This window comes from Ammospiza caudacuta, chromosome 2 (assembly GCF_027887145.1).
Source record: "Ammospiza caudacuta isolate bAmmCau1 chromosome 2, bAmmCau1.pri, whole genome shotgun sequence".
In the NCBI taxonomy this organism is placed as follows: Eukaryota; Metazoa; Chordata; class Aves; order Passeriformes; family Passerellidae; genus Ammospiza; species Ammospiza caudacuta.
In genome coordinates, this window is record NC_080594.1 from 118,061,488 (window position 1) to 118,086,352 (window position 24,865).

At 42.1% G+C, this 24,865-nt stretch overlaps 1 protein-coding gene across 1 annotated transcript in view; it reads right to left on the reverse strand.

The window, feature by feature from the left end:
• Window positions 1-7,092: 7,092 nt before the first annotated feature.
• The window catches only part of IGSF5 (immunoglobulin superfamily member 5), a 32,166-nt gene continuing 14,393 nt past the window's right edge, over window positions 7,093-24,865 (reverse strand). Inside the window, exons 5-9 of the mRNA XM_058800137.1 lie at window positions 24,619-24,747; window positions 24,105-24,129; window positions 18,854-18,966; window positions 17,681-17,757; window positions 7,093-8,740 (exon numbers count right to left, since the gene is read on the reverse strand). Of these exons, the coding sequence (XP_058656120.1) occupies window positions 8,672-8,740; window positions 17,681-17,757; window positions 18,854-18,966; window positions 24,105-24,129; window positions 24,619-24,747 (413 nt within the window). The 3' untranslated portion in view covers window positions 7,093-8,671. The remainder of the gene's footprint in view (window positions 8,741-17,680; window positions 17,758-18,853; window positions 18,967-24,104; window positions 24,130-24,618; window positions 24,748-24,865) is intronic.

Here is a 24,865-nt window from a genome sequence, read left to right on the forward strand (position 1 = left end):
CAGCCCTGCCTGAGGATTCTCTCTGCTCTTTCCCCTCAGCCCTGCCTGAGGATTCTCTCTGCTCTTTCCCCTCAGCCCTGCCTGAGGATTCTCTGTGCTCCTTTCCCTCAGCCCTGCCTGAGGATTCTCTGTGTCCTTTCCCCTCAGCCCTGCCTGAGGATTCTCTGTGTCCTTTCCCCTCAGCCCTGCCTGAGGATTCTCTGTGCCCTTTTCCCTCAGCCCTGCCTGAGGATTCTCTGTGCTCCTTCCCCTCAGCCCTGCCTGAGGATTCTCTCTGCTCTTTCCCCTCAGCCCTGCCTGAGGATTCTCTCTGCTCCTTCCCCTCAGCTCTGGCTGAGGATTCTCTGTGCTCTTTCCCCTCAGCCCTTTCTGAGGATTCTCTCTGTTCTTTTGCCCCAGCTCAGCTGAGGATTCTCTCTGTTCTTTCCCCCAGCGCAGCTGAGGATTCTCTCTGCTCTTTCCGCCAGCTCTGTGCTCACAGAGAGTGAGGGAAGGTTACACAGCATCCCCTCAAACACTGGCAGCAAAGCCTTGCATGTGCAGGGTGGAATCCCCTGCAAAGCAGGATTACAGGGAAAGGTGGCTCCAGAGGCTGCTGGCATTCCCAGGGCCCTGAGGAACTGCACTGAATGCTCTCAAAACTGCATTTACAGCACCTAAGTCGTTTCAGCAGCTCCCCCAAGACCTCAGCTCTCAGGTACCAGCTCAGAGCAGTGGAAATGTTTATGTAGCACAGCCACCTCCTCCCTCACCTTGTACTTTGCAGCCTTGCACCTCTCAATGTTCCATCCTCATCAGTACCTGCCTCTTGTAAACACATATAATACACTCAGCTAACCTTTAAACGTTATGAAAAGAGGTAAAATACAAAAGCCTTGGAAAGAATACATTTATTTGTAACTCTGGATGGTCCTATTGCATAAGAGAGGTATTTTAGTTTTAAAAATAGGCTCAACCCCACCGAGATCAGCAAAGGTTTTGCATGAGCAAAGGGAACAGAATTTTGACTTGTCATTTCACACAAAGTTCTAAAATGTCTTCAAATTTGGTTGCACAACAGAGCTTAGAATGTCACAATTCTTTTCAGTATCTCTAAGGAAAGGTAATCATGGAATCTTAGAACAGTTTGGAATGGACCTTAAAGATCACATCTTTCCACCCCCTGCCATGGCAGGGACACCATCCATTATCCCAGGCTGCTCCAAACCCTGTCCAGCCTGGCCTTGGGCACTGCCAGGGATCCAGGGGCAGCCACAGCTGTGCCAGGGCCTACCCACCCTCCCAGGGAAGGGTAAACAATCAATAATTATTATTAGTAGCAAGCACCATCACAGAATCCACGATGTAACCATCATATATCACTTTAGGGGGAAATGGTAGATTTTCCTTTAATCTGTGCAGCATTTTCAGCTGCTCTCCCAGTCCTTTGCTCCCTTCCACCCAGCACAGCACTGTGAGCACTCCTGGTGAGCAGCACTCCCAAACCACTCCCTTCTGTTTGTTTCCTGCCCTGGCAATGGATAAAGGGAACAGGGGAAAATAATTGTTCCTCTGCCAGCTCAGATTCCTCTCCTGTGAGTTTTGAAGGCTGGCACAGGCACTGCTTCCCTCTTTGCTGCCTTTTAGTTATCATTTTGCAAATGGAGACAGGGAAGCAGTGATCAAATTTAAAGTGTTTTCTGAGCTCAGGCAGCATCAGAGGCTTGGCTGGTGACTTCAGATCTTCATCAGGATGATTTTAGAGGATCAGGGAACAGACTTGCAAATTTCCAAGATGAAGATCTCTACAAAAATTGTGGCTAAATTTGCTGGCCTTTTAACAGAACAGTGACTGGTTTAGAATCATCAGATCACAAAATGGTTTGGGTTAGAAGGCACCTTAAGGATCACCCCATTTCATCCCCTGCCACCAGCAGGGCCATCTTCCACTATCCCAGGTGGCTCCAAGCCCCAATGTACAACCTGGCCTGGGACTTTTCCAGGATCCAGGGGCAGCCACAGCTGCTCTGGGAAATCTGTGCCAGATTTTGAATGTGTTTGTCTGCTTGATACTGGAAAACACCACAACAAAATGCTATTTTTCAAACAGGAATTGTTTCGCCAACACAATTTCAGGGTGGATCAGCAGTTGTCAGGAAGATCAGGCTTCTCCAAAGATGCTGCAACATGCAAGAGGCAAACCCAAAGGGAGCAGTGCTCACCAAGGGGCTGTGTGTCAGTGGGGTGACATCTAAATGGAACCCATGGCATGAAATAATCCCAGCATCTGGCAGATTGCAGCCCCACATGAATCCTTGCTCTGTTGGGGAAGGAAAATTCATCCTGGCAACCTCTCTGGAAGAGGGGCAACATAGCTGAGCCAAGAGCCTCTTTCACCTTGCACGGGAGGTGTGAAATGTGTGCTGTCTGCAGAAAACACAGCCCAGGAAATACCTGAGCCCACAGCATCAGTATCTGCTGGGAAAGGCACTGGGATTAGGGAATCAATATCACAAATGAGCTGATCCAAGGTCAGGGCAGGCCCTGGGCACATTTGATGGGAGGCTGATGAGTGGGAGGCAGGGTTGAGATGGATCTGGTTGATTTCTCTAATAAAAACCTCTCAGTATTGTTTTCCCTCCATTTTGGCATTCTTCCCCCAAAACAAAACCAAACAAAGCATTTTGCTGGAACATTTTTAATTTTTTAAAAGCACTTGGTGTAAGCTTCCTTTGAGGGAGTGATCATAGCACAGGAGAAAATAAACAATATAAATAAAATCTGTGTGACACGAGCTCTGCTATCAGAGCTAATGCCAAATGATGCTGGGAACTCCCAAACATTGACTCTCTGAGCTGGAAAGAAGTTGCAATATTCCTCTGAGCCTGCAAATATGCATCATTTAAATAACTATCTGTGCTAATCTAGCATAAATAATCCATGGGATTATTCCCATTATTTCCAGGGTAATGGGAAGGAGTTGATACCAACCTGCACCTCCCAAAGAACAGAGAGCAGGGTGAGGACGACTAAGAGAAAACTGAACTCAGAAGGACAGAAATGTTACACAGAGCTCCAAACTGCAGCAATGTAGAACATTCCTGTCAAATTCCACCTTCACAACAACATGGAGAATTTTCCTGCTGGCTGAGGAGGTTTGGTGCACACATATTAATGCAGACCTGGTTTGGCTCTTTGTTTTTTTTTTATTTTTATTTATTCCCACCATTAATTCAGGAAGGTCAGCTGAGGTGGGCACAGTGTCCTCCTGAATCCTGGTAGATGGGATAATGGGAATACACAGCCACCAGTGTGTGTTTTATTGCATCAACTGGTTATTGCTGGAAATATCAGGCAAACTCTCAGGTATGCAAGCCCTTGTTCGGGTCTGAAATAGAAGCAGCAATTTTCAGAGCTAAATACAAGCTGAGAACAAACGCTCAGATGTTAATTAGGTATGTATCAATTAGGCCTTTGTTTAAAGGAAATGTATTTGGGAGCTGCGGAGAAGAAAGGATGGGGATGAGGGCGGAAAATGAGAGACACAGAAAGTTGAAGTTAAGTGAAGCTGCTTGTCACCTGGGGGGAGGAAGAGGCAGGTAGTTTACAGCCTGGGGAACAAGAGTCAATCGTGCTGAGTGGGAGGAGAGTAATCATAAAAGTCACATCTGCCGAGTGCATGCTCCTCCACATCAAGTGGCTTTGTGAATTTCAATGCTCAGCCTCATCCTCAGCAGGGGTTTTGGAGGCTGCTGGGAAAAAAAGTATCGAGATGCCAAAGGTGTTTGGGGAGCTGTGCTCTCCCCATGGCAGCTGAGGTTGGCTGGGTTTTGTTATAGATTGAAAATATGAGCCCACTTTGGTCCATCCTGATTGCTTAATTTCACTTATACAGTTACCATGAGGCCACTGGATTAATTTTATGGTGTTGTTGGGAATGTGGGTGTCACTGTCACATTTTCTGGAAAAATCCCTTTGCCAGGATTTCTTCTCCTGGGAAGCTGAGAAGCCTCAGAGAGAAATGAAAACAATAATTATCTGATTGCTTCCCCTGTGTTTGCTGCTTTGGAATGTGGTTTGGAGATTGTTTACCAACTGGTCAGTGTTTGATTGGTTTTATGTGAATTGTTTTTACTTAATGACCAATCACCATCAGCTGTGTCAGACATGAGTTTTTCATAATCATTCTTGTTAACGTTTTGATGTATCCTTTCTCTTTCTTTAGTATAGTTTAGTATAGCATTATATAATGTAATATAATATAATGTAATATAATGTAATATAATATAATGTAATATAATATAATATAATATAATATAATATAATATAATATAATATAATATAATTCAGCCTTCTGAGAACATGGAGTCAGATTCTCAATTCCTTCTTCATCTTGGGGACCCCACAAACTCAATATGTGGGTGTGGGATTTAGAGAAACTCAGAGAGAAGGAGAGTTGGGGCTTGGCCTCATTTCCCCACTTTGGATGGGGAAAATCTGCTTGGGTGGAGAGTGAGGGATGGGAAAATGAGATATCTCTGACACTTTAAGGAGACCATATTTCTGTTTTCCATGAGTTTTTGCTGGGGAATTTGGTAGGAAGCTGTGTTTTTCTTGCCTCATGCAGTATCCTTTTGAGAAAAGGCATGGTGAGCTCTGCAACCCAAGAGAGCTATTCCCATCTGTGTCACTGGGAGGCCCAAATCCTCAAAAATGCTGCATTTTAGCTCAACAGCACCATATATTGTACATTCTACCAAATAAATATTGAAAATAGTGGCTCTGTTCAATCAGATCAGTGAGAAGCCAAATGTTCAGTCAATATTGTGAGTGCTCCTCAGTAAGAGTTCATCTGTTGATTCCACTCAGCCCACACAAACCTGAGGTGCATTCTGTTGAAACAAGAAACCTCCCTGTGAAGCCAAGTGTTATTTTTAAGTGGTTTTGTATTAAAGGTAGCCTGAGTTTTCTGTGAAACACTAATCTGGTGAGACAAGTTTAGGAAACCTTACTGTGGCATGAAATACTGTTTATCTTCAGTGCATTTTTTTCCCTGTGTGTACAAGCACGGAATTCAAATTAGAAGATTTTGTAAGGAAACAGGGAAGGGTTTTATGTTATCAAACTGCGCACAGTCTGTGAGCTGTAAAAAGCTGGATACTTCTAGATTACTAAAATGTCCCTCAAGTCATAAATCAATATGCATGCATACAAAAGATTGGTGTCTCCATAAAGTGCCTGAAATTCAATATTTTTAGTCTACTGTGCCTTCTGAAAGTGCCTGTATATTTTATATTCCCTGTGAGCTGAAAATTGTCTCTGTATTTTATGTATTGTTATTTGTGGAGCTCTATTTGCAAACATAAGTAACAGCTAGTACTGGAGATGATATACAGGCTGTACAACATGCCCAAACAAACAAACCTGCAAGGAAATAAATGCCCCCAACCATAAATCCCAAGGACGCAATGAGAATTTTTTAACCTCGTGTCAGCGCTGTTAGGAGTGTTCCAGAGCTGTGTGGGATGCATTCCTTGAGCTGGCAGGGAGGGAGAAGAGCTCCAGACTCTGGTTAATGTGCAGTTTCCATGGCTGTGGTACCTGTTTGTGCAGAAAGCTTGGTTTGCTTGAGTGGCTGAGGGGTGCAGTCAGGGGCTGTGAACTCCTCCTGCTGCTGTGGGATGTTCAGGGGCATTTTCCTGGTTCCTGAGGTGAGAATGGCACCTTGGAGCACTTTTCCAGCTGCCTTAAGGTTGGAAGGGACCTTAAATCTCATCCAGAGCCACCCCCTGCCCTGGCAGGGACACCTTCCACTGTCCCAGGCTGCTCCAAGCCCCAGTGTCCAACCTGGTCTTGGGCACTGCCAGGGATCCAGGGGCAGCCGCAGCTTCTCCATTGCCCCTGCCATTTTTTTTATCTGTATCATCAATATTTATTGCTCTCTTAATCAGGAGTTCCAACCCTCCCATGAAATGATTCCTTCCCAATATCCCATCCAACCCTGCTCTCTGGCAGTTTGAAGCCATTCCCCCTTGTCCTGTCGCTACAATTCCTGATGAAGGATCCCTTCCCAGACTCCTTGGAGCCCCTCTCCAGGTTGCTATGAAATCTCCAACTGATGCCTCAGGTTTGAGCTTTTCTGTTTTTCAGGTTCTGTGCTGCTTTAGTGTGTGGCTCTGGGTTCACATTATGGGATGGTGAGCTCTGTGCACAGAGCAGGGAGACAAAACAATTCCTGCTCCAGCTGGGCACCAAGGACAAATGACCCAAATCTCAGCCCAGGAGCACAAACCCCGTGGGCTGGAGAGAGAAAAACAAGCAGGGTGGGACTGCAGGGCTAAAGCTGCAATGGGACAATGAACTGCAAGGTGCAAATGGAGCAGAACTGATCCCAGGGACAGAGCCCGTGCCCGGCCGTGCATTTTGGGGCCATTTTGGGTTGTGCTGCCCAAGGTGCATCCATGGAGGCCTCTTAATAAATCCCTGCTTTATTCTTTAGCTCTCTCCAGTCTCTGTTCTAGGTCAGCCTTCACAAGGCATCAGAACCTTTTCTTCTCAGACTGTTCACCCATCAGGAGTGCCAGGGAGCCCTTCGGCCCTGCAAACCAATTTTGGGAGCATTGCTGGTGTTCTCTGAAGAGCCTGGAGCACCTGAAATTGCAGCCTGGGAATCTCAGTGGGGACTCCCCAGCACAGAAATCTCCTTGCTGCTGACACAGTCTGTGTCCTCGGGCCCATGGCATCAACACAGAAATGTGCTTGATTAGTGTGGAAGGATTCAGATTAAGTGGAGAAAAGGTTTTCTTCAGTCCTAGGTTGGCTGCTTTGCTATGACACCAAATAATATCAAAGCTAAGCTTGAGAATAAGGACCTGGAGATAAAGGAGTACAGCTTGAACCCTTTGCAAAATATATCCCAATAAATCAACACTTCCTACTGGGAAACCACTGAGTTTAGAGATTATTTTACTTTTCTGACAACCAGCAGGCCCTGTTAACAATGCACATGAACAGAAAGGCAAAGCTCCATTTTTACCCCCTCAAATCCCAGGCTGGTGTTACCCTGGGCTTCCCTCTCTCATGCAGTGGACATTCCTCTAATAAAGTGGATTTTTCGTTTTGTTTAGGTTGCTTTCAGCTACAGTGGTAGCAAGCAAATGTCAGCAATAGGAATCCTTGTATCAGAATAAGGTAGATTTTTTCAACACAAGTGTTTAATTCAAAATAAGGATATTTTCAAGGATAATTTCAATATGCCACAATGTAAATTGCTTATATTTTTGTCTGTGTAACATTATAAAATTCATTTCAAAGCTCCTCCTTAGGCAGACAAGATAGAAAGGCAGTGGATGGTCAGAACTTGAAACAGCTTTGTGTACAAACAGCACATGGCAGACCCTGCACTTGTTCTGACAGACTGGCTGAAAATGCCACCAGCACACAAAATCTGCCACAAATTAAGGAGATACCAAATGCTAAATGTGCAAAACAACTTCTCCTTCCTGAGTTCAGGTCTCACATTCCTCAGTTTTGTGGCACAGAGAGTCACTGGAAGGGGTTTGAAGCAAGGGCTTCTTTCAGGAGCACGTCTGTACCAAAGATTAACGTGAGACACACTGAATAATTCAGAATTCTTTGAGTGGGAAGGAAGAAGAGCACACTGAAAATATCTTGTTTTTCTGGAAGAAGTTTGCCTTTTTGTAAAAGAAAAGAAATAAAATATTAACATTGAACTTTTTTATTATGAAATAGAAAATTTCAGACAAAATATTTCATCAGTTTTAGATATGGTCCATGTGCTGGATCTGCTCTGCTGAGAAGCTGCTTTGTTAAAGTGCATTTTCCATGGTCATTATCAACTGTATCCCTGAGGAAAAAACACTGTTCAGACTGAATTCCAGAAGCCACCATTGCTGTGACACAACTCAGCCCAGAAGTAGAACAGAGACATAAAACATTCAAGCAACAACTCTTCAAAGTCAAGAGTTTCAAACCTACATTTTTCAGCTTAAGATATTTGAATTTCAATTTTCTTTAAAAAGGTTTTTTTTTTTTTTTTTGGCACATGGGTGATTGGATTTTATTTTGAAATGGAATTTTAAGGCAAATACGTCTCATAAAATAATGCATTGAAATGGAGAAATGTCATTTCTGATCCAAAGATAGTTTTGTTAGAAATTTTGAAGCAGTCCCCATGAAAACTTCCCTTGATTTTATTACAGAATAGGAATGGAAAAATGTTGTTGATCTGAAAGCTCAGGATGATCAGCTGTACATAAAATATGTTTAAAAGCATAGATATTGCATTAACCATTATTATATTAACCATTTTCTTCTGAAATAATAAATATCTTGCATTTCCAGTCCTTGATCTTGCTGTAACACAACATTCCTATTTTTGCTGATTTCCTGGGGACCCAAAACCTGGATTCTTCATTCAGAGTCCCATCAAACTCATTGTCTTGGAAATGAGGGCAGTCTATTTATATTATTATTCATGTCCCTTATTTTGCTGTGATAACATATGCTGTGTTATAAAGGTTGCAATTTTATTTCATTGCAGGAGGGGAAAAGAAAAAAAAAAAAAAGAAAAATAACTTATAAGTTAAACTGAGAGAACTGGTTTAAACTTCTCTGCATTGCATGAAGGCATCCAAACATGTGAAAAAGCAACTTCTTGGAGAAGCACATCCTACACGAGTGTCACATTCCTGATTTTCTTTGGGCTGATGGGATAATCGGGACGCCTTTGAGGCCGCACCTAGGGGAGAGCAAAACCAGTGAGAGAGCTGGAAGAAATCCCAGAGAAGCAGTCCCACAAGGGGCCTCGGGAGGTTACCTGCCAACCCCTCAGCCCAGAGCATGACAGCAAAATGGAATTTATCACCAGCAGCCCACTCAAACTCCAAACACAAAGGAGAGCACGAGAGCAGAGCGAAACAAAAGCTCCACATGCACCATGCTGCTGCTGGCAGTGCTGGGAATTCATGATCTGCCTGAGAACTCCTTGTGGCCTCTGCAGCCTGTGTGATCCTAAGCAAAAGGTGATTTGGGGCGTTCCTCCTCTGGTTCTCTTAAAGGAACCTGCAAATGTTTCCTTTTAAAAATCTGTGTGTTTGCTTTTTGTACATTGCTGTAAAAAATCTGAATATTTCCTTTCCAAACCCATCAGAAATCACAGCACAGCAGCATTTCACGTGGCTGGAAGATCACTCTCAGTGTCTCAGTGTTTATCTTTTTTAAACTTCCCAAGACTGCCAGGATTCCCCTGCCACTGACTGCACTGTGGGATCAGAGCAGGGAAAATACTCAGCAGCCTTGGAAAGCTTCTCCTCCTTCATCTGAAACAAGGGCAGGTGCATCTCCAGCCCTAACTACTCCTGTGCTTTCACAAAATATCATTGCAGAGGAAAAGACAAGGAAAAATTCGCTCTCAAATGCATCTGAGTAACAAAAACTGTGGATTTTTAAATGTAGTAGCAACAGCTCCTCCCTGTAATTCCTCACCTGGTCTCAAGGCCTTGGAAATTAATGGAAATTTCACTGTTTTTCTCAGTGAAATGTTTTATCAAGGCAGACTTGGCTCTCTGACTATTGACCAATTTTCCTGAGGTTTGTTTCTGGAGCATTAATCATGCACAGTCTGTATTGCTCTGGTATTCTTCCAGTATTAAACATCTTCAATAATGCATTTGGTACATATACATTATTGAATAACAGATGGAGGCAAATGTTAGATAACAAATGTGGACAACACAGCTCTGGTATTTAATGAGCCCCAGCACCACTGTGGGATAAATTTAACCATCCTAGGAGCATTTCATGAGACAGCTGCCTTCTGTTTTAAACACAACTCTCTTTCTCCACCCTCCCATCCCTTCTTGTAGCCAGAACATGCTGCTGTTTTCTAAATTTACCCTTCTTTACTGTTTATTTTTGCACAGAGGAGAGGTGCTTTGGGAAGTAACAGCATTGCCTGGCTCTGTTCAAAGACCTTTTCCAACATCCCTCTGCTGCACTTGATTTCTTGCCCAAAGACCTCAGTGGTCTTGCCCAAAGACCTCAGTGTTAAGCAGAGGAGCTCTCTACTACCACCCCCACCAAAATAACAAATTTTCAAGTAGAATGGGAAAAAATCTGAAAAAAAAATCCAAAGGCAAGTTTTATGTTTGTGGAAGGGAAATATTCCCACATATTGTTGTCTGTGAGAATAAAGGATACAGAACCAGTAGCATAGTGAGTAACCAGAAGGTTTCAGAGGGGGCCCAAGAACACCTTGTCTCTAAAACTCCCTGAAACAGGTCATGGTTTGTATCCCATGTTTAGCAAGATACTGAGGTGAGAATATTTCCCAGAACTTGCTGGAGAAAAATTTTCTATTGCACCAGATTTGCCTAAGGAAAAAAAGACATAAATCAGAAAGTTCTCCCAGCAGTGTTGTGGAAAGAGAAAAATAAAACATTTCGGGGCAATGTGGGGGCAATGCTACAGGAGATTTAGGGAGATTTTGTCCCTGTGTCCCCTCAGGTGATTCCCCACCTGCAGAGCTGCCCCAGCCAGGGAGGAGCTGGAGCTGCTGCAGAGCCCAGAGGAGGCTCCAGGATGGGCAGAGGATGGAGCAGCTCTGCTGGCAGGAAAGGCTGGCACAGCTGGCATTGCTCACCTGCACAGGAGAAGCTTTGGGCTGAGCTCAGGGTGGCCTTGCAGGGCCTGGAGGAGCCCCAGGAAAGCTGGAGAGAGACAATTGCCAGGGGATGCAGGGACAGCACACAGGGAATGGCTCCCACTGATAGAAGGAAGGCCTATATTGGATATTAGGAAGGAATTGTTCCCTGTGATGGAAATGAGGGGCTGGGATGGAATTCCCAGAGCAGCTGGGGCTGCCCCTGGATTCCTGGCAGTGCCCAAGGCCAGGTTGGACACTGGGGCTTGGAACAGTGGAAGGTGTCCCTGCCATTGCAGGGGTGGAATTGGATGATTTTTTAGATCCCTTCCAACCCCAATAACTCTGATATTCTCTTTTAGGCTTGTAGATGATCCTGACCAGCAGGGAGCCAGAGGATGAGCAGCAGCTGGATCCAGGCAGCCCCATGAGAGCACTGGGGAAAGGAAAACCCCACCAGGGCTATTTTTCTTTTAAAATCCCATCCTCAGTAATGAACCATCCAGCCCAGTCATGGCACTTCTCCTCTCCACCAAAGCAGGACCTGAGCAGGGTTTGCTCCCAGTGATGTCCATGAGGGTTCACCCTTGCACTGCTGCATCTCTCACAGTTATTTGCTTTAGAGTTGCTTCTCCTTCAAGCTAACTGTGCTCTGGTGTCAATTAATGAATGATTTAATGAATTTCAATCAGCTCATGCTGTGTGCTGGCCCATTTTCTGGGAAGCTTTCTCTGAAGCAGCAGAGCCTTCCTGAGGTTGCGCTTCGCTGAAATGGAGGCTGCTGGCTGCTGGTCACTGACCTAAAACTCATTTTCTGAATGGAAGATTTCATACAACACATCACAAATAATAATGCAGAGGAGCAGGACCACAACAACCACTTCCTATTTATACCCTGACCTGCTGGAGATGCTGGAGCCCCTGCTTGGTTCTGATTCCAAAGTTGTTTCCTCTTTAGATTAATTCAGTGCTTTACTACTCCTGCCAGTCCTAGTCTGAGGAAAAAGGGCTTCATAACTCATTACACCCTACAGATTGAAGGGGAAAATCCCCATTTCCAGTGGCTTGTCCACAGCACAACATCACAGGAGTGAGTTCCTGAGGTGGCCACCCCATCAGGAAGGATGTGCTAACATCAGCATTTCTTTTACATAGTTTAAAATCTCTTTGTGCTGTCAGCTTGGCATCCAGTTAACCATGGATATCTGACAGTCACATGCTGTTGATTTATCATCTGCCTTGGGTGCCTTTTCACAGGGATTGCTGTAAAAGGATTGTAATACTGGGAAAAGCTTCACATAGTTTTGTTGGTTTGGTTGGGGAAACAGATGCAGCACAGATCTTTTCATCTCCTCCAGCTCTTCAGCCAGACAAAAAGGGAGCTAGCAACACATGGATGAATCAGAAGGTAAACTGAGTGTGTATCAGCTGCTCTCAGGGGTGAATCCTTCCATGATGCTTTGAATAGTGATCTTCAGTCAATGAAAGAAGGATTTCTGCTCTTACAAGCAGGTTTCAGTCACTTCTGCACCCTGTTTGATATGATGTGAATGATGAGCACATCTGGCCCTGTGGAACAGGACTCTCAGCACTGAGGGGAGGGATGGTAGATCCTCAGACACTGATGCTGAGATAAACTCAAGGCTTGCTACCAGCCAGCCAAGAAATATTCTAGCCCAACTGCATGAGAACAAAGTGCTGACATTAATGTGGCAGGAGGGCTCCCAAATGTGTCTGCATGCATCACACACTGGGCTGACAAAAACAGAACAAAGAATCAGGGGGGCAAAGCCACAGATTTCTGGTTCTGAAGGTTATTTCTCTCCCTGCCCTTACTTTTCAAATTTGATTCGAAATTCACTTCTTTCCCCCTTGTTTCTTCATGGGTTAATCCCACCCTTATGCCTTAACTCCTCCCCTTCTTCCACAGACATTTAGGAGAAAAAATCTGTAAACTGCCCCTGCCATTTCTTTATCTGTATCATCAATATTTATTGCTCTCAGAGGGGCAAAGCCACAGATTTCTGGTTCTGAAGGTTATTTCTCTCCCTGCCCTTAGTTTTCAATTTTGACTCGAAATCTGCTTCTTTTACAGGAAAACACCTACACCCATAAATTGTGGATACCCACAAAATAATTCAGACACATTATTACTTCAAGTAACAAACCAATTCCATTCTGTCAACTTTTTGGACCCTCAGCACATTTCCCTGCCCACCAATACAGCCTGGAAATTCCCCCTTGTTTCTTCATGGGTTAATCCCACCCTTATGCCTTAACTCCTCCCCTTCTCCCACAGATATTTAGGAGAAAAAAATCTGTAAACTTCCCCTGCCATTTCTTTATCTGTATCATCAATATTTATTGCTCTCTTAATCAAGATATGCTAACCAATGGATATCATAACATGACATATCTGCAGCCCATTTCATCAGCAGGGGTAAAATTGTTTGCTTTCATCGATTTATTTTTCTATTTATTGACCTTTTAATTCAATTTTGATAGCTTAATTTTTCTTTCCAACAACCCTCAGAGTCAGAGCAGTTCTATATGGGGCAATAAATGGAGCTGCAATTCATCATTCATTTCCTTCTCAGGATAAAACCACAAGCACAGCTAAATAATATTTCCAGTTTATAGAGTGTCATTTGGAGTAGTTAGGAAGAAAAATAGATCTTTCCCCATTAAGGGAGCCATGACTCACTCTGGATTGGGAAGGAGGAGTGAGGCTGTGGAAGACTCCTGGAGCTGTGCTGGAGTCACAGCAGGGATGGGCCCAGCCCATTGGAAATGACCATTCCCTCCCTCATGGAATGGGCTCCTGGTTTATCACAGAGACCTTCATGGCATATTAAATGAGCTCGTTATGGAGATTGTCCAATCCTGCAAGGTGCTCAGTCCTCAGAGCTCCTTCTGTGGGAATTTGGAGAACAGAGCTCCTGAGAGGTGGCACTGCCCCAAAATCTGCAGAATCTCAGGCAGGGGATGCCCCTTGTCGCAGACATCTTTTCATTAAAAATCATTCCTTTCTTTCTGGGAAGCTGGGAGGCCTCAGGAACAAAATGTAAACATTGATTGTCTGCTGCTGTGGAATGCAACAGGTGCATCTGGGATTGGTCTCATGTGGATGTTTGGAATTAATGGCCAAACACAGCACAGCTAGCTCTCTCTCTGTCCAAGCCACAAACCTTTGTTATTCATTCTTTTCTATTCTTAGCCAGCCTTCTGATGAGAACTTTTCCTTCTATTCTTTTAGTATAGTTTTAATGTAATATATATCATAAAATAATAAATCAAGCCTTCTGAAACATGGAGTCAGATCCTGGTCTCTTCCCTCATCCTAAGACCCCTGTGAACACCATCACACCCCCTCACTGCTCTTGGGCTTTGGAAGGGAATGAGGAACTTGGGTGGGGCAGGGAATGAGGAACTGTTCCCTGAGTGGATGTTGGTCCCTAAAAGCCATTTTTGTGGCAGTGGCAGCTCAGCCCTGGTACTGGGAGCAAGGATCACACTCACCCATCCCTGACAGGAACCACATCTGCAATTAAACAGAAGCCTGCACCTCTGCTCTCAGTTTGACCTTTTCTCAGTTAATATCATCACAATGAAGACCTTCCAGCACCTCTGACTGATGCTTCTGGCCTCTTCTTCCAGTGCCTGGTCATTTTTCCCTCAGCTCAACAATTTGCTTCATTACTCATCATTTTTTAAACGTCTCACACACTTCTGATTTTCCTCCCTTGTTCTTTGCCAAACCTTTCGTTCAGGTTGTGAATTGATCAGTGCAATTACTGGGCAGCATTTATCTTCTGTGGACGTTTTGCATTAGTTTCTGATTCAAAGAGTTTGAATGGCCAAAAGCTGAGCTCGGTGTTTTTCTGTTGTCACCCTGTGTGACACACACCAGAGACTTCAGGTTTGTACCCAGCTGGGTCTATGGGTAACAAATCCTGAGGAAGCAAAACCTTGATATGAAGGCTCCTTCAATCTCCCAAATCATTTAAAATTGTAACTTTTTACATCTGGAACAGAAGGGATCAGATTTGAAGCCCTTACCCTCAGAGACACAGGAATAGACAAGGTTTTACATCTTCAATCTGCATTTTTTCCATCAGTAGATGGACTTCCTGCTCCTCAGAGAGGCCTTGGATTTTCCCTCCTTCTTCTTGACCTCTAAAGAAGCACTGCAAGGACTTTTGCTCATTTTTCCTGATTACCCAGGTAGAGAGAAATAATTTATTGGAGTCCACCCCTTCCTAACCTCCTTCACTATGGAAAAAATCCTCACCTTTTCTTCCTCCTGTTGCTTTTTGGGTTTTTTACCCCCTGCTTCTCCCTAAAAGGCCCTAGAGAATAAAGATGAAAATCTTTGGGAATGTCTCCAGTAGTCAGGCAGGGAAAGCCAAGTGAGAATCACAACTTCCTGTGCTTGGAAGATGGCAGGAAGGCAGGTGGCTTCTGAACAATTTGTTTGGTTCAGCACTAGCCAGCAAACAGCAAAATGAGTGAGCATCTTATTTCACCTACTTGACAAGAAATATGATGAAAGAGCACTACAATGGTTATTAGGCAATGTATTGGCATCAGTGGTGATTGAACTTTATTGGAATATATCCAGAAACACCTTTTGTGAGAAAACCTGTATTATGCAGTTAACAGGGAAGGTTGTGAATGTAAAAGGAAAACACTTTTTGTCTGGGAAATATGCTGCTCAGTTTGCATTTGTTGCAATAAAATTAAATCACAGACTGCAAATCCACGATTTAGGGTAAAACTTCAGCAGCCTTTTATCAGCTCCTGCATGCACAAATGGGGCCATCACAATATACTTAACTATTTAGTGCAATACAACACAAACTGACAAATAGTTTGTCTTCACAAGCCAATTTTAGATTGCTAAATATTCCTCTAACAAATGGAAAATAGTTATAAATAATTTCCACCTCTCAATTCTCTCTTGGTGTTTTTCAAGAATGTGTGTGCAGCTCTTGATGCAGGTAGAAGCCACTGTGACAGAGTTTTTGTAGAACTGGTTTAAAAATCATAAATATTTCAATGTTATGCGGTGTTCCTGTGATGGATTCAAAGTTTCCCTGGCCACTTGAACTCCTAGGCCACCTAACCCAGGATTTCATGTGGAGGATGCTCCTTTCATGTCACAGTTTCAATCAGGACAGTGAAGAGAAGCTTCCATGCATGTGGCACGTGGTGTCTGCTCTGACAACCTGTAAAGGTTGTGCTGAGCACCCTGGGCACATTTAAGGGCAGGATATTGATCCCAGAGGTGTCTGGATGTGGCGACATGATTCAGGGGTGATGATGGTGGTGATGGTTGATGATGGGCCTGGATGATCTGGAGGTCTCTGCCAGCCTTGGTGCCTCTGGGACTTGATGGTTCTGGGATCCCTTTGGGCATTTCCCAGTGCCTGGGTGCTCACTGATGGTTCATGGGCACTGGTTGGGCACTGTGGTGGCATTAAGGCATTTAGTGACATCTGAAAGGCACCAAATTTGGGTGTTCTCAGGCAGCTCCATCCACTGTGAGCACCATAATGTTGTGAGTGGGGAGCATCAGGGTTCACTGTCCTGATTCAAACTGAGACATGAAAGGTGCAGCCTCCACATGAAATCCTGGGTTAGGTGGCCCAGGAGATCAAGTGGCCAGGGAAACTTTGAATCCATCACAGGAACACAGCATAAAATTGAAATATTTATGATTTTCAAACCAGTTGTCCCTGGACAATATAAAAACTGTCACAGTGGCTTCTACCTGCATCAAGAGCTGCACACACATTCTTGAAAAACACCAAGAGAGAATCAAGAGGTGAAAATTATTTATAACTATTTTTCATGTGTTAGAGGAATACTTAGCAATCTAAAAATGGCTTGGTGAAGACAAAAATTTTTCAGTTTTGAACAGGGCTTCTCAGTATATTGTGATGGCTTCTCAGTATATTGTGATGCAGGAGCTGATAAAAGCCCCATAATTCTGTTCACAACCATTCACAACCACAAACTCTGTCTGAAAGTGTTGCTTGGAGTTACAGATCCACACTGATGCCTCCACTGTTTTGTGCAGACTTTTCAGCTTTCCTTTAAAACTATTTTGTTTGACAAGTAATTCATGTCAACCATCATAACTAGCAGGCACAAATGCATCAGTGTCATTGCTGTTATTTTGTACTGGTATTATGTGATCATTGTTTTAATTGTTGATTGAGTGCTTCCTAAATTTCATTGTGTGCCAAGAGAAGTTGACACACTCTGCTGTGATTTATGTGCAGTGTCATCCCCAAGACAGATTTGTGCATTGTACATGTTGAAGCAGCTCTTCAGAAATAAATGAGTTATCACTGTGTTGAGGAGTGAACTCAGTACCACATCACCACCACTCTCTCAAGAGAATATTGGCAAAAAAAAAAAAACATCCTGGAGGTGCTAAATGGATTTTATAAAATTATGGCATAAATTTTATGGCATAAATTAAGGTTCACATTGCTCTTGTGCAGGAAGCTAAGAGAGAGCAGCACCAGCCTTCAGAATGAGGTCACTGAGAATGGAACCAGTGGAGGAGCAAACACTGAGCTCTTCTTTTTGCATTTTATCCACATGGAAAAGGGGCAAAGCTCTGGGGGCACTGGGTGTTGGGTGTTTGCTGTCTCTCCTGAGATAACAAAGATTTCAAGATCAATGTAAAGTTCCTGATTGAAGCAACTTCTAGAATATTGGAAAATACAGTCAAGAAATGATCCAGAGAAAATTCACATTTATTTACTCTCTCTACACTGGATTTTGTTTGCAGAGGAACCTCAAACCTCACCTTCACAGTGCCTCCATCTTATTTTCACATTTCCTTCAAGTCTGAAGGAAAATGCAGTCAAGAATGCTGAGGGGACATTCCACTTACCCAATTACAGCTGTAATTGACTTCTAATTGTCTACCTGCCCAAAATCTGTTTGGCTCTTGCACAATACACACTCTGTGAAAAAGCAAAAAAAAAATAAAGGTCGAGATATTCAAGAAATCAGCATTACCTTTGGTACAGAACTGATGTGCAAATTGTCATCAGGGCCAGCAAACTTGGAAAACACTGGGGGAAGAGAGGAAAGTCCTGCAAAAAGAATATAAAATATTAATGTTACTCAGTGTCCATCATGGCAGGAAACACAATGGCTAATATTAATTATTAATTAATAATATTAATGATTAATATTGTGAGCAAAACTAAGGTTAATATTTTGGGCTAACATGGCCGGATTTTTGTACTGAGGGAGTTTGCAGGGGTGATTTCTGTGAGGTGACCAGGAGCTGTGACATTGGTGGCACCTCTGCCATAACTTATTTAAGGAAAGGTAAAAACCCCAGCACAGAAAGACCTGGGAAAGAGGAGAGAGAAAAGGAAACAGTCCTGGAGACACCTAGATCAGTGGAGAAGGGAGGTGATGTGGACTCAATTTGTCCAGATCCACTTAATTTCCCTTTTAATTTTTATAACTGCTGCATTTTATAGTACTACAAAATCTTTCCCCTGTACTTATTTCTTCACCACTTATTTGTCAGAGAGGAAAGGATGTGTGCCTGGATAATAGACTCTGCACAATAATTTTGTGCCATTAAGTGTTTGATTAAATGTTTTGAGAATAACGTGGTTAAAAATGCAAGTGGTGGGCAATGATTTGGTGGAGATTTACATTTGCTTTTGAAGAGTCTTTGTGATTAAGGACAAGAGTTTATAATGCTAACTTAGTCATTTATCAGTAAAATAATAGTTCACTAACTGCCTTTATTCCTTCTTTCTTCTCTTTCTTTCCTTTTTCTTATTTTAATTTTTTTTTCTTTTGTGTGTGTGTGTGTTGGCAGTGGTAACTTTTCTTTTATTTTCACAGGCCAACTGCAAAATATTGCCTAAATTGCTGCTTGTATGAAAATCCAGTCCTCCCACTTCTGGCCCCAGAAGACAATTAGAAGAACAAAGGCATTTAAAAAAAAAACTAACGCAGGACTAAATCTAAATTCAATTGCAAAGAACTTGGGTGTTTCCACAATATTTTTGGAGGATCTTCGTCTAAAACATCAAAAATGTTCTGGAGAGGTCCAGAAAAAGCACAAGTCCTTCACTAAATATTGTGAAAGCTCATAATTTTAATTGTCTGACCTGTTGTCCAACAGGCCCACGTTGAGAAGCAATTTAACAATCTGTGATTCACCTGAGCTGTGCTCTGTGTTCCACAGTTCCTCTGGAATGTATCCCAGATTTTCACTGCCACTCCTCTGCCTGTCTTCCAAACCACCTTCTTTCTTCTTCTCAGCTGAAACTTTTCTAGAAAACAAAAAGGTGTCATTTGAAGTTCTTCAAGGTGGGAGAACTCTTAGGTAGCAGACTAGAAAGAAGTAAATGTCTCACATCCCAAAAAATGGTATTTTTACACCTAAAAAAATATAAAAAATTTTACACCTAAATTTTTTACACCTAAAATTTTTACACCTAAATTTTTTACACCTAAAATTTTTGCACCTAATTTTTTTTTAGGTGTAAAACATATTCCAAGCAATTAGCATGGAGGTATTGCCCATGGAATTCTGTTTGGAAAGTTTCCATCAGCTGCAATGTCAATGGAAATAAAGCAACCTTCCAAAAGTGTGCCAGATCCATAGGTTTTGCAGAAAATTAATTATGATCTCTGATTGTGAATTGTAGGATATTTATGTGCCCAATAGTGGACCACCAGCCAGGTCAGTTATGACAGCTGATCATTTTGGTGCCCAGCTGCAAACACAAACCCAAAGCATGTCCTCTCACATCCCCACAGTCAGGGATCCATCTGTGCACTCTGAAGTTAATCTTTCACTCTGAAATTTACCTTACATGAGAGAGAAACTCCTTGGTTAAAGTTACACATCTCTGAATTTGCAGAATGCTGCCCTCACAGCTGCACAGAGAGAATTTGGGTGCTTTTTCACCCAAAAATCTGATGCCAGAAGAGATGCTACTATTGATCTGTTGCTACCATGGACCCATCTCCAGGACACTCCCAGGTCCACTTCTGCCTGGGTTTGAGGTGTGGCAAACACAAATCCACCATGGAAAACCAGGAATTTTTGGCGGGAAGGGATGTTGGTGACGTTTGTGGAAAATGTTGCATTCTTTGTACAAAAGTTGTAGTGAGGGTCGGGCTCTGCTGCCAGGGAACAGGGACAGGAGCAGAGGGAGCGGCCTCAGGCTGGGCCAGGGCAGGCTCAGCTGGGACAGCAGCAGCAATTTGCCCATGGAAAGGGAGCTCAGGCCTTGGCAGGGGCTGCCCAGGGAGCTTTGCAGTGCCCATCCCTGCAGGTGTGCCCTGGAGGTGGCACTGAGTGCTCTGGGCTGGGCACAAGGTGGGGACCAGGCACAGCTTGGCCTCAGTGACCTTGCAGAGCTTTCCCAACCTCAATGATTCCATTATTCTGTAGTTCTCCTTCTTTTCTATTTAGTAGGAATCACTTTGCAGACCCCCAGAGCTTCAGAGGGGTGTCACTAATGCACACACACAAATCTGGTGATTCAGCTCTCAGCTATGGGGCTTTTTTAGGAGATGAACAGGCTGGACACCACTAAGAGCCCTGCCATGGTTGCTAGAAGACAAAAGCAAATGTTTAGGGCTACCACCCCTACATGTTACATGACACTGTGCTGTCACTTTTATCTGAGCCTTAGATCCCAACAAACTCAGTGGAGTAGCCAAATAAAAAGCAGCTACCAAAAAAAAAAATTAAAAAAGAAAAGGTGTGTGGGAGGCATAGGAAGATAGCCAGCCAAGTTAAAAATAAAGGTGAGAAATAAACCAGTGTATGTTTGGTCTCACTACTTCTTTGCTACCACAGCAATGCAGCTTCCAAAATCTGGACAAGCATCATTCTTTTTCTTCAGGGAAGTTCCCCCCCAAGGGAAAAAACACTGAGCCTACAAAATCTGTGATTGTTAATAATCCTTCCTGTGATTTCAGGGTCATTGTTTTTCAAACTTTGAAATCAACACTGAATCTTCAAGTCCAAACTGGGCCTCAGAGCCTGAACTTTAAAGTATAAGCAAGGTTTGTGAACACAGCGAGACAACTCATCTTTAATGGAGAAATAATAACTTTGTAGTATTGTGAGCTAAAACCACGTTTCTGCCATGAAGGTAAAATTCTTTCTGCCCACATCAGGTGCAAAAACACAAGGGGAAAGAAAGGTTATGCCCTGTTCTGGACCTGTTCAGGTTGTCTGAAGGAAGCACTGCACATCCACAGCAGCAAGGCAGGGTCTGGCAAGGACACAGACCCCACTGCGGGGCAGGTCCTTCCCTTCATGTTTAACTGGTTTTGCCTTTGTAGGGTTGATCCTTGTGGAAGTTTTTGGGGTTCTGAACTAAGCCAGAATCCAAGCAATCCCTGCTGATTTAGTCCTGCCCTATTTATGGAGCTGCACTTGGCAAAATGATGAATTTAGCCCCACAAAGTAAGAAATCACAAAGTTTACACGTATGGCATGGCATAATAAGCATCATTTCCTCGGGAGAAAACTGAGGGTATCTAATTTCCTTACTTTGTTTCCCATCAATAAAGTGCTTTAAAAATGGAAATCTGTCAACAGACCTGCACAGACTTTCCCCACAAGAGGCTGCTAATGAAACTGGGAATTGCTGACGTGCCAGGCAGCGGGGTGGAACATTCTGCAAACTCATTAAGGGACGGGGACTTAAACCCCCACAGGCGTAGGCAGGGAATGAATTCACAATGCTGCCTAAATATAAATAATAATATTAATAACCCCACTGCCACGGCTGTCACAGCTGCTGATAAAAGGGATCTTAATGCTGAGAGCCACCAGTTAATGATTTCTAAAGTTTTCCATCTCAGTGCAATAATAGAACAACTTTGTACTGAAATACATCTGAAAATCAGTGTATGAGGTGCTGATACTCATGGGGCAGCTTTATAAATTTTAATAGATTATTATTATATTATATTATATTATATTATATTATATTATATTATATATTAATTATTATTATATAATAGCTTGGGCTGGAAGAAACCTTAAAGATCATCTTGTTCCGAGCAGTTTTATTAATTTTTTAATTAAAAATCCATGGGACAGTTTTATTAACTTTTTTGCATTCTTAAAACATTATATTATATTATATTATATTATATTATATTATATTATATTATATTATATTATATTATATTATATTATATTATATTATATTATATTATATTTTTATTATTATAAAATAGCGTGGCTTGGAAGAAACCTTAAAGATTATCTCACTCCAAGCCCCTGCTGTAGGCATGGACACCTTCCACTATCCCAGGCTGCTCCAAGGAACACCCCCAGGGATGGAGAGTCACATCATCCCTGGACAACCTGTCCCAGTCAAGAATTTCTTAATATGTAATATATAATGTAATCATACTATAAATTATACATATTTTATTTTTACATTACATCTTTATAGATTATTTTTATTTTATAATATGTATTTTATATATTTATATAGAAACTATATATGTTATTTATTTATTATTTATAAAATACTAATTATTTATAATATTGTTTATTTATTTAAATTATTCTCTATTGTTCATAAAATATAAATGTATATTTTATGTAATAATAAATATATTTATAAAATAAATATATTTTATATAATACATTTATATATTATATTATATTATATTATATTATATTATATTATATTATATTATATTATATTATATCATATCATATCATATCATATCATATCATATTATATTATATTATATTATATTATATTATATTATATTATATTATATTATATGTATTATATGTATTATATTTATTATATTATATTTATTATTATATGAAATATAGTTTATATATACAAATATATAATTATTAATTTAATATATATGATATGATATGATATATGTTATATTTAATATATATGTAATAGATATTCATATATTATATTTAATTTCTTCCTCTTAATATCTAATCCAAACCTTCCCTATATATACTATGTAATATATAATATAATATAATATAATATAATATAATATAATATAATATAATATAATATAATATAATATAATATATAATATATAATATAATATAATATAATATAATATAATATAATATAATATAATATAATATAATATAATATAATATATATAATTATATATACAAATATTTAATTATATATAATATATAATTATATATTATATCTAGAACTAATATATATACATACATATAATATATGTATTCATATATAATATTTAATTTCTTCCTTTTCCGAAACCTGCCCTGTGAACCCTTTTTTCCCCGGTTACCGGTGCAATTTGCCGGCCGCTCCCGGCTCCCGGCGCGCTGCCGGCCGGTGTGGCAGCGCCACCCTGTGGCGGCGGCGGCAATCGCCGGCCGGGCTCGGCTCCGGTCCCGCCATCCCCCGTCCGTGCCTTCCCCGGCACACCCGGGGCACAGCCGGCTCCAGGGATCCGCTTTGTCCTTCAGCTTTAACAGAGCTGGCATCTGAGCCGCATCAGCGCTTTGGGGCTTCCGAGGGGTGTTCAGCGCTGTGGGATCGGAGTTCACTGCCTGCTGAGAGCCTGGGGCTCTCCCTTCATCCCTAAATCAGTGCCATTCCCGGGATGCTGTCCCCATCCCTAAGTCAGTGCCATCCCTGGATGGCATCCCCCATCCCTGAGTCAGTGTCTGTCACAGACATCTTTCATGAAAAATCTTTTTTTTTTTAGGATTTTTTCTCCTGAGAAGCTGGGAGGCCTCAGGAACAAAATGTAAACAATGATTGTCTGCTGCTGTGGGATGCAACAGGTGCATCTGGGATTGGTCTATGTGGTTGTTTCTAATTAATGGCCAATCACAGTCAGCTGGCTCAGACTCTCTGTCCGAGACACAACCTTTTGTTATCATTCTTTTTTTTTCTATTCTTAGCTAGCTTTCTGATGAAATCTATTCTTTTAGTATAGTTTTAATATAATATATATCATAAAATAATAAATCAGCCTTCTGAAACATGGAGTCAGATCCTTGTCTCTTCCCTCATCCTAAGGCCCTGTGAACACTGTCACAAGATCCTTCCCTGGATGCTGTCCCCCATCTCTGATTCAATCCCCTTCCCTGGATGCTGTCCCCCATCTCTAATTCAATCCCTTTCCCTGGATGCTGTCCCCCATCTCTAATTCAATCCCTTTCCCTGGATGCTGTCCCCCATCTCTAATTCAATCCCCTTCCCTGGATGCTGTCCCCCATCTCTAATTCAATCCCTTTCCCTGGATGCTGTTCCCCATCCCTGACCTGTCCCACAAGCTCACACAGCCCAGGAGTTCTGCGATGATGGATGCCAGGACAAGGACACTGGCACGTCCCTCTTGCCACCCTGCAGCAACCTCAAAGAATCCAGCAAACACACCAAGAATTTTTCATCATCTGTCTTACCTTATTTCATTTTGATAAGTAGATCCTAAAAATGAAAAAAAAAAAAAAAAAGATGTGTTTAAAATGCAGGAAATTCAAATTTAAAACTTCTATGAGTTCTCTAAGAGCATGACTTGAGTTCCAGCTACCACAGGAGCATCTCTCCACCCTGTCTGCAAAATTGGGCAGCCCTGTAGAGCATCTAATGTGGAAACTGGAATTAGGCACACAGCACTGAAAATATTCTTCAATAAATAACCTTTAAATGTCTTTAAAAGTCAAAACTCCCAAAAAACATGACCCCCCCCGGGAGTTAATGTGAAAGGCTGACTGGAATAAATTCATGAGAGAAACATGATGGTGAAATTAAGGAGGATCTTAAACAGGTCATGGCTAAGAGCAGGATCTGCCTGCTCAGTCTTCTGCTTACAGAAGTAAAATTAAAATTTGTGCAGCATCAGAGCTGACACAAGTAGATTTATGTCTTACCAAAACCCCTTTTTAATGTTTAGCCCAGCTGTGAGGGTTCACTCACCTCTCCTCTTCAGGCAGCAGCGCACAGCGACCACAACAATAACGACCAGGAGAACAATGCCAAGGAATGAGAGCACAACTGCAAGCACAATAACCCACGTGCTCGTGTTGTCTTCACTGTAATAATTTTCTGTTAAATTAAATGGAGAAACATTGGACTATCAGACCCTCACAACACCCTTTTCAGCATGTTTGCCTTGTCTGGGAGATGCTATTAAATGTTTGGTGAGTATTTAACAAGGAGACTC